At 32.8% G+C, this 11,372-nt stretch overlaps 1 protein-coding gene across 1 annotated transcript in view; it reads right to left on the reverse strand.

Annotated features, from left to right (window-relative positions):
- Nucleotides 1–11,105, reverse strand: part of LOC134824626 (thioredoxin domain-containing protein 2-like) — a 98,426-nt gene extending 87,321 nt beyond the window's left edge. Inside the window, exons 1-6 of the mRNA XM_063836580.1 lie at nt 11,058–11,105; nt 9,725–9,819; nt 4,314–4,422; nt 3,969–4,069; nt 2,247–2,552; nt 1,968–2,102 (exon numbers count right to left, since the gene is read on the reverse strand). Coding sequence (XP_063692650.1) covers nt 1,968–2,102; nt 2,247–2,552; nt 3,969–4,069; nt 4,314–4,422; nt 9,725–9,806 — 733 coding nt within the window. The 5' untranslated portion in view covers nt 9,807–9,819; nt 11,058–11,105. The remainder of the gene's footprint in view (nt 1–1,967; nt 2,103–2,246; nt 2,553–3,968; nt 4,070–4,313; nt 4,423–9,724; nt 9,820–11,057) is intronic.
- Between the last annotated feature and the right edge of the window lie 267 nt (nt 11,106–11,372).

The following is an 11,372-nucleotide window of genomic DNA, read 5'->3' on the forward strand; positions in this document are numbered from 1 at the left end:
AAATTAGATATGCAAGGAATATAAACGTCGACTGGTACTGATGTAGTGAACAGTTTCCCCAGCACTAGCGTGGAACCAAATCGACGCCGCTGAGAAACAGCGGTAAGATTTCCTGCTGCTTGTATATCTGTAGATATAATGATCTTGTGCCGGCGCAAAGTTATTATGATGTTTAACTTGTAAACCCGTTTGACGGACGCCTAATTAGATAATAGAGTAATAGGTTTAATATGTTAAAAGCCGATTTCGCCATTTGCAAAATAATTTAACTAATGATCAACCGACCTATTACCGAAAATGGAAGAACATTGAATGATGGGGTAAAAGGCTATAGTTATACCGCGCCTATTTCGATTCTAACTAGACGCTTTTAATTATGTTCACGTAATTATTGTAAACCCATACAATAAGCTTATTGATTTGTGTTGGAGTATTATACCCGTTTTTTAATGAGTAACTTTTTTAAAGATTTTTGAATTTGAGTGAAACTAAAATATATTGGTCATTTTTTTCCTACTCCTAGTTCCTACTCAGTGAAAGCAAGACAGCACTCTGCATCAATGGCCATGGCAGATTGCCAAGAAAGGGAAATCTGTTTTTGGGCTAATGCCAGCACATATTATCATGAAATCATGGTTCAAAAAACAAACAAAACAAACATGTGCAGAGACACAAATCGTCCGCGTTATAAATCTCTACTATAATTCAGAGTATTGTTTTTGTACACTGTACGACCGCCCACGTGCAAATCAGACGAGAAATAGGAAGTTGCGTAGTTACTATCGTAACGAGGATTGTTACACGCACGTGCACGTGCAATGATTGTTTTAACGTCATTTTGATCAGTTTTGTTGATATTACGCCGTGTTTAGTACGAGCAACATTTTAATCGGCTGTATCTTCGGTTGTGTAGGATATTTTTTGACTCGATTTAAACTTACCAACAAAAAATACTATCAGCTTCCTCCCTGTGACCATGGGTTTTCTAGTCTATATTATATTTCAAAGAATTCTCTTTGTACGACCGCCCACGTGCAAATCAGACGAAAAATATGAACTTGCGTAGTAACCATGGTAGCGAGGGTTATTACACGCACGTGCACGTGCAATTATTGTTTTAACGTCATTTTTATCGGTTTTGTTGATATTACGTTGTGTTTAGTACGAACAATATTTTAATTGGCTGTATCTTCAGTTTTGTAGGATATTTTTTTACGCAATTTAAACTTACTAACAAAAAATACTATTAGCTTCCTCCCTGTGACCACGGGTTTTCTAATCTTACTTATAATTCAGAGAATTCTTTTTGTACAATGTTTGAACACTGTACGACCGCCCACGTGCAAATAAGGTAAAAAGCAAAAGGTTGCAAAATAACCATGGTAACGAGGGTTATTACACGCACGTGCACTTGCAAAGATTGGCAAACGGCATTTTTATCGATTTTGTTGATATTACGTTGTGTTTATTGCGAGCAACATTTTAATCGGCTGTATCTTCGGTTGAGTAGGATATTTTTTGACTCGATCTAAACTTACTAACAAAAAATACTATTAGCTTCCTCCCTGTGACCACGGGTTTTCTAGTATAATTATAATATAACAAAATGCTATTTTGATCGAGATACCAAGCGTTAGTAAGCAGTCAAGCTATAATTGATAACTAATGGTTCTTGCGGAGGCCATTATAAACCTTGATTTGCTTCCGTTAAACGTGACAACTGCTGGTACGTTCATTACATTATAAAGTTATAAATATAAACAGTTTTTAACATGAATAAAGAGGGGTCAAGCACAAAGTTGCTTGTCCCGCGTTATTAATCCCATCACAACAGATTTCCAAACAGTAACAAGTTGATAAACGCTATAATATCACCTAATTTGAAACGTAACAGTTATAAAGTTATAACTTCACTTAATATCACACCTATAACCATTAATTATAGATTCACCCAATTTCACACTTACCAGTATTCTCATTCTTCAGCATCAGCCTCAACTTTGCCATTTGCTCCGGGGTAGTATTCTTCCCATTAGCTTTCCTAGCCTGTACCCTCCACATGATATTAAGGTCGGTAGCATCAGCAGTAGGGGCTCCTACACCTGATGGGGGACCAGCTGTGATTTTTGGCCAGTCTTTACTTCAAAATATACATTATTATAAATACAAAATTAATACTTAAAGAAATAAAAAATACATTAAGAGGCAAAACATACATAAATAAGTAAAAATACATAAAGAACTACCTCGTCCGGCTTTATTCCACAAATCCTTACTGCTGTTCTTTTTGTTTATTTGTTGAGGTGTTTTCATGGGCGTGCCGGGCACGCGCACAGGTATATTGGGCACGCGCGCAGGTCTGTGACCTGGCAAAGGTCCTAATGTGTCCAGCTCCATTTCTTGGCGATTATCCGATTTGTTTCGTATCGAGTTGTTGAAGGAAGGAGGCCTGGGTTGTGACTTTTTTTGTGATTTCTCAGATTGGATACGTTTGTCCTTTTCGAATTGTTCCCATTCTGCGGCTATTTGCCGTTCTTTGGCAGGAGAAATTCCTGAGGGAAAATTAATTTGTTATACTAAAGAAGTTATAGTCGGTATGTTTAAAATATTGCATCTAATACTTGTTATACCTATAGCACTTGTATTTGAGTGTAGCAATTATACAATTATAAATGCGTGCCATTGTTCTTGTTTTACCATTTCAGCTTTTGTTTTGCACGTTTATCACAGCTTACAATAAAAACACCTGGACCCCCACATAATATTCACCGTATTAATCTCTTTTCCTCCAAGCCAAACTGTACGGTTAATCGAGGTTTTATTGTACCAATGTATAATCATAATCTAAAAATTAGTTTAACAAATATGAGCTGGATTCAGTGAATTTAAACGTGTTCATCAATATTTGCTATTTACTGAGCGATGTAATTCTAACGAAAAGTAGATTGAGGACGTGTTTATTGGCTGATCTTTAAAACATAGCTACGACTAGTGATCAGTACAAAATGATGAGTCTGACAGACGCCAGATCCAGCCCATGACATGTGCCATGTAGTTATCTTTCACAAAAGCATGATTGAGGGCGGTATATCCCAAAATATATCTCGTGTTACCTATTTACCCACTTATACCTTTTTACCTATCTAGTCGAGTTTTTATACTGTCATGTGTCCTCAAATATGGATATTTCAAAAATGTATATTTCATTATTTCTATTTTCCTTTACTTTCCTAACCAACTCCCCCATTTACCTATCCTATTAACCTATTAACCTATTAACCTATTTACCTATTTACCTATTTACCTATTTACCTATTTACCTATTTACCTATTTACCTATTTACCTATTTACCTATTTACCTATTTACCTATTCACCTGTTTACCTATTTACCTATTTACCTATTTACCTATTTACCTATGTACATATTTACCTATTTACCTATTTACCTATTTACCTATTTACCTATTTACCTATTTACCTATTTACCTATTTACCTATTTACCTATTTACCTATTTACCTATTTACCTATTTACCTATTTACCTATTTACCTATTTACCTATTTACCTATTTACATATTTACATATTTACCTATTTACCTATTTACCTATTTACCTATTTACATATTTACCTATTTATCTATTTACCTCTTTACTTATTTACCTATTCACCTATTTATCTATTTACCTATTTATCTATTTACCTATTTACCTATTTACATATTTACATATTTAAATATTTACCTATTTACCTATTTATCTATTTACCTATTTATCTATTTACCTATTTACCTATTTACATATTTACATATTTACATATTTACCTATTTACATATTTACCTATTTATCTATTTACCTATTCACACATTTACCCATTTACCTATTTACCTATTTACCTATTTACCTATTTACCTATTTACCTATTTACCTATTTACCCATTTACCTATTTACCTATTTACCTACTCACCTATTTTAGGTAGTGGGGTAGATGTCATTCCCCGGACAATAGCAGACCCAACTCTAGCAGCAACACTTTGTCTTCTTCTGGGTGGTTGACTTTGTGATGTTCTGGAAGATTGAGAAGGTGAAACTCAAGTTGAGGATGGAGGGGATCAGGAATAACAAACTGTATCAGGAATAACGCATCTAAGAATGCCATACTTACGATTGTTTTGGTAGGTAGTGGTCCTTGATTAGCTTATGAATAATTATTTGATGCTAATTCACATTGAGAAACCTTGAATAAGCTTCAATGCATTATTGCTCGGCCTTACGAGATCTATCGAAATCTGTGGAATTAGGGAGAACTTACGGTTTATTTCTTGAGAGGCTGTTATTGGATTCGGAGCTCAGTTTCCTGCCAGAAGTGTTCCCTACAGATCCTGTGTCTGACTTTCTCTTCAGTAACCCTGATATTGGCCCTAGCATGTGATAATTTAAGTAGTTGATGAGAATGCTGATACGAGTAATTGATAATTTATAGATAACAGTAATTTAAAGATAACAGCAATTTATAGACAGCAGTAATTGATAGATAACAGTAATTTAAAGATAACAGTAATTCGTATTCACCATTTGAAATTAATTTATGGTTAGAATCGAAATTGAAGCTGCACCCGGTAATCGGCCCTTTTTTTGGACGGAACAAACTATTTTATGGCCCTTTAAATTGTGGGCAGGGAAGGTGAAATTAAAAAACTTGTTACAAGTTTTATCCTGATAGCTTTTTAATAATTTAAAATCATCGGAGATAAATCAAGGCCTCTTACTTTTAAGAAAAGGGCGCAACTTCAAGGTTAGTTGGTTGCAATTCAGCTCAATCAAAGAGCAATATAAACGAACTTCGAAGGGTTGAACCGATCAATTGTTCAAACAACACCGGTCATGGCGGTAGTCTTAGTTTCGAATGTCCCAAAAAAAAGCCTACAATAAAGAATTTGGTACGAGCCTGGATAATAGATTGCAATAGGCTAAATAAAAAATAACCGTGTAGTCCAGCAAACTACTTAAAGTAAAATGTTACAGTACAGACTTCCGTAGGATTTGAAAAGCTACTGCTTTAAATCTTTAAACAATTGAAATATTATAGCATTAATTATTGATTCATAACTTCATTACATATGTTATCCTTTTAGAACTGAAATTGTTTTATTGCTTTGTCTTACTTTCCGGGCAGTAATTGAAAGGCATTTTGGTATAAAGTAGCCCAATAGCATTCAAGCTTAAATTCTTTAAATCCAAAATTAGGATGACAATGGACAATCAAAATTATGAGAGGACAAAATTGTAAACGGCCTGTATAGTGTATCTTAATTATGAGAGATATGCCTGTATAGTGTATCTTAATTAAGAGAGATATGCCTGTATAGTGTATCTTAATTAAGAGAGATATGCCTGTATAGTGTATCTTAATTAAGAGAGATATGCCTGTATAGTGTATCTTAATTACGAGAGATATGCCTGTATAGTGTATCTTAATTACGAGAGATATGCCTGTATAGTGTATCTTAATTAAGAGAGATATGCCTGTATAGTGTATCTTACTTAAGAGAGATATGCCTGTATAGTGTATCTTAATTACGAGAGATATGCCTGTATAGTGTATCTTAATTACGAGAGATATGCCTGTATAGTGTATCTTAATTACGAGAGATCTGCCTGTATAATAGTGTATCTTAATTAAGAGAGATATGCCTGTATAATTATAGTGTATCTTAATTAGGAGAGATATGCCTGTATAGTGTATCTTAATTACGAGAGATATGCCTGTATAGTGTATCTTAATTACGAGAGATATAACTGTATAGTGTATCTTAATTAAGAATGATATGCTTGTATAGTGTATCTTAATTACGAGAGATATGCCTGTTTAGTGTATCTTAATTAAGAGAGATATGCCTGTATAGTGTATCTTAATTAAGAGAAATATGCCTGTATAGTGTATCTTAATTACGAGAGATATGCCTGTTTAGTGTATCTTAATTACGAGATATATGCCTGTATAGTGTATCTTAATTACGAGAGATATGCCTGTTTAGTGTATCTTAATTACGAGAGATATGCCTGTATAGTGTATCTTAATTAAGAGAGATATGCCTGTATAGTGTATCTTAATTAAGAGAGATATGCCTGTATAGTGTATCTTAATTACGAGAGATATGCTTGTATAGTGTATCTTAATTACGAGAGATATGCTTGTATAGTGTATCTTAATTACGAGAGATATGCCTGTATAGTGTATCTTAATTACGAGAGATATGCCTGTATAGTGTATCTTAATTAAGAGAGATATGCCTGTATAGTGTATCTTAATTAAGAGAGATATGCCTGTATAGTGTATCTTAATTACGAGAGATATGCCTGTTTAGTGTATCTTAATTACGAGAGATATGCCTGTATAGTGTATCTTAATTAAGAGAGATATGCCTGTATAGTGTATCTTAATTAAGAGAGATATGCCTGTATAGTGTATCTTAATTACGAGAGATATGCTTGTATAGTGTATCTTAATTACGAGAGATATGCTTGTATAGTGTATCTTAATTACGAGAGATATGCTTGTATAGTGTATCTTAATTAAGAGAGATATGCTTGTATAGTGTATCTTAATTAAGAGAGATATGCCTGTATAGTGTGTCTTAATTACGAGAGATATGCCTGTATAGTGTATCTTAATTACGAGAGATATACCTGTATAGTGTATCTTAATTACGAGAGATCTGCCTGTATAGTGTATCTTAATTACGAGAGATATGCCTGTATAGTGTATCTTAATTACGAGAGATATGCTTGTATAGTGTATCTTAATTACGAGATGTATGCCTGTATAGTGTATCTTAATTACGAGAGATATGCTTGTATAGTGTATCTTAATTACGAGAGATATGCTTGTATAGTGTATCTTAATTACGAGAGATATGCTTGTATAGTGTATCTTAATTACGAGAGATATGCCTGTATAGTGTATCTTAATTACGAGAGATATGCTTGTATAGTGTATCTTAATTACGAGAGATATGCTTGTATAGTGTATCTTAATTACGAGAGATATGCTTGTATAGTGTATCTTAATTACGAGAGATATGCTTGTATAGTGTATCTTAATTACGAGAGATATGCCTGTATAGTGTATCTTAATTACGAGAGATATGCCTGTATAGTGTATCTTAATTACGAGAGATATGCTTGTATAGTGTATCTTAATTAAGAGAGATATGCTTGTATAGTGTATCTTAATTACGAGAGATATGCCTGTATAGTGTATCTTAATTACGAGAGATATGCCTGTATAGTGTATCTTAATTAAGAGAGATATGCCTGTATAGTGTATCTTAATTAAGAGAGATATGCCTGTATAGTGTATCTTAATTACGAGAGATATGCCTGTTTAGTGTATCTTAATTACGAGAGATATGCCTGTATAGTGTATCTTAATTACGAGAGATATGCTTGTATAGTGTATCTTAATTACGAGAGATATGCTTGTATAGTGTATCTTAATTACGAGAGATATGCTTGTATAGTGTATCTTAATTACGAGAGATATGCTTGTATAGTGTATCTTAATTACGAGAGATATGCTTGTATAGTGTATCTTAATTAAGAGAGATATGCTTGTATAGTGTATCTTAATTAAGAGAGATATGCCTGTATAGTGTGTCTTAATTACGAGAGATATGCCTGTATAGTGTATCTTAATTACGAGAGATATACCTGTATAGTGTATCTTAATTACGAGAGATCTGCCTGTATAGTGTATCTTAATTACGAGAGATATGCCTGTATAGTGTATCTTAATTACGAGAGATATGCTTGTATAGTGTATCTTAATTACGAGATGTATGCCTGTATAGTGTATCTTAATTACGAGAGATATGCTTGTATAGTGTATCTTAATTACGAGAGATATGCTTGTATAGTGTATCTTAATTACGAGAGATATGCTTGTATAGTGTATCTTAATTACGAGAGATATGCCTGTATAGTGTATCTTAATTACGAGAGATATGCTTGTATAGTGTATCTTAATTACGAGAGATATGCTTGTATAGTGTATCTTAATTACGAGAGATATGCTTGTATAGTGTATCTTAATTACGAGAGATATGCTTGTATAGTGTATCTTAATTACGAGAGATATGCCTGTATAGTGTATCTTAATTACGAGAGATATGCCTGTATAGTGTATCTTAATTACGAGAGATATGCTTGTATAGTGTATCTTAATTAAGAGAGATATGCTTGTATAGTGTATCTTAATTACGAGAGATATGCCTGTATAGTGTATCTTAATTACGAGAGATATGCCTGTATAGTGTATCTTAATTAAGAGAGATATGCCTGTATAGTGTATCTTAATTAAGAGAGATATGCCTGTATAGTGTATCTTAATTACGAGAGATATGCCTGTTTAGTGTATCTTAATTACGAGAGATATGCCTGTATAGTGTATCTTAATTAAGAGAGATATGCCTGTATAGTGTATCTTAATTAAGAGAGATATGCCTGTATAGTGTATCTTAATTACGAGAGATATGCTTGTATAGTGTATCTTAATTACGAGAGATATGCTTGTATAGTGTATCTTAATTACGAGAGATATGCCTGTATAGTGTATCTTAATTACGAGAGATATGCCTGTATAGTGTATCTTAATTAAGAGAGATATGCCTGTATAGTGTATCTTAATTAAGAGAGATATGCCTGTATAGTGTATTTTAATTACGAGAGATATGCCTGTTTAGTGTATCTTAATTACGAGAGATATGCCTGTATAGTGTATCTTAATTAAGAGAGATATGCCTGTATAGTGTATCTTAATTAAGAGAGATATGCCTGTATAGTGTATCTTAATTACGAGAGATATGCTTGTATAGTGTATCTTAATTACGAGAGATATGCTTGTATAGTGTATCTTAATTACGAGAGATATGCTTGTATAGTGTATCTTAATTACGAGAGATATGCTTGTATAGTGTATCTTAATTACGAGAGATATGCCTGTTTAGTGTATCTTAATTACGAGAGATATGCTTGTATAGTGTATCTTAATTAAGAGAGATATGCCTGTATAGTGTATCTTAATTACGAGAGATATGCCTGTTTAGTGTATCTTAATTACGAGAGATATGCCTGTATAGTGTATCTTAATTACGAGAGATATGCCTGTATAGTGTATCTTAATTAAGAGAGATATGCCTGTATAGTGTATCTTAATTAAGAGAGATATGCTTGTATAGTGTATCTTAATTACGAGAGATATGCCTGTATAGTGTATCTTAATTAAGAGAGATATGCCTGTATAGTGTATCTTAATTAAGAGAGATATGCCTGTATAGTGTATCTTAATTACGAGAGATATGCCTGTTTAGTGTATCTTAATTACGAGAGATATGCCTGTATAGTGTATCTTAATTACGAGAGATATGCCTGTTTAGTGTATCTTAATTACGAGAGATATGCTTGTTTAGTGTATCTTAATTACGAGAGATATGCCTGTTTAGTGTATCTTAATTACGAGAGATATGCTTGTTTAGTGTATCTTAATTACGAGAGATATGCTTGTTTAGTGTATCTGCCAGAATTACGGATGAAGATTGTCCAAAAAAGTGCTGATCAGCTATGTCATATTTCAGTTATCAAATCAAACGAAATCACAAAACTCATGAAATGATTTAACCGGAGATTTCACTCGAAAAAAATTTTAAAATTAGAATAACTCACCATGATCCGAGTTAGACGGCGTTTTCACAGCAGTTTCTAAACCCTCCTCGACCTCTTCAAGTATAGCAAACTCTGATAGCATTGTGGCTGATATTCTGCGTGACAAATACTGATAAGTGATGACTAATGATAATAGGATCGATAATGGAGATAATCGATTATTAATAGGTGATTAAATGATGAGAAACCGATGATTGAATATATCAGCTGATCAACAAATAGACAAAAAACTATAAAGGGACAGTCAGTTTAAGAATGACAAACTAACTTGATTTAATAAATTGTAAAGTTGTAAAGAATACGATGTATACAACAACAAAGTATAGTTTAATATATATAGAAGCAACGGGTAAGGATCACCAAAATGCAGTCTACAGTAACGAGGGTTAATCTGAATCGTAAACGATCTGTGAATTTACTGATTGCCCAGCGCCCAGAGGCAGCCAGAGCATCTTTATGCTATCCTTTCATGGGCTACCTAGATCTAGCCTCTCCTTAAAGAAATTAATCTAAAAAATTAATCAAACAAAAGCTCTACTTTTTGTGTGACGGTATTATATAATATATATACATTATACAGCTCATTCTAAAAATTCATTCTAAAAATGCATTCTAAAAGTTCAAGATTGTGTGTAATGTAACAACTGTAACTGTAAGTTACGTAACTAAGTTACGTAACTAACTGTAAGACAACAATAAACCAGACATCAAGACACAGCACGTACACGCTGTAATTATTACAATAGTGAAACACAAAAATACAATTTACAATTTAGAAACAAAGAAAATGGAAATCGTACAAAAAATCAGTAGGTTTAAATGCAAAAGAATGTACTTCAAACTACGGCCCACGGGGTATATTGTAAGTTCTGAGCCAAAATAATTGGTCATTGTTGGGATTTATTGTACGTGAAAATGTCTGATATGCGCAGAATTACATGACTAATCTATTGAAATGCCATTTTTAATTTTGTACACGAAAAACATAAAAGGATGAGATTTTGAATAAATCAATGACAAAATCGTGTGTATTAAGTCTTTGTGGATAATTCATAAATCAAACTATTTTGAGACTTACATATTAAAGACAGATATAAATGAAAGAGATGTTTTGTTTGAATTTTGAATGATAAACAATTACAAGATCTCATATTTTACACTTAAAACAAAAACTCAATACAGTAAACGTTTATTGTAAAACAGAAACGATTTTCTAAAGTCGAATTTTGCAGATTCTTACCATGACTACGTTCAAGAGTAACTACTTGAAATTAAGAAAAGTGATTACGTTAAAAAGTGTAATTGTTTCTGAAGTGAGGGATTATTAACGTACCATTAGTCAACAGTCCGCAGTCGCGTGTTTCGGTGAAAACCGTTCCTTTACAGCCAAGTAAAAGTCACTCTCTTCACGAAAGAAAAGTGGAAACCTCATTTGTTAAAATTTTGCGCTAACTAGAAAGTCAAAGAAGTTTATTTGATGCATTTACAATTAAATTGTTAATCATTTTAGTTTCCCTGTGCTTATCGGATAATCAGTTAATTAGTTAATTAGTTAACTAATATTGGATATGTTTTTTACCAACAAACGAATGAAATTATTAGAGAAACGATTCTGTTGAAGATGAAATGAAATGAAATGAAATGAAAT

Source organism: Bolinopsis microptera, chromosome 12 (assembly GCF_026151205.1).
Source record: "Bolinopsis microptera isolate Bmic1 chromosome 12, MBARI_Bmic_1.0, whole genome shotgun sequence".
Taxonomy (NCBI): Eukaryota; Metazoa; Ctenophora; class Tentaculata; order Lobata; family Bolinopsidae; genus Bolinopsis; species Bolinopsis microptera.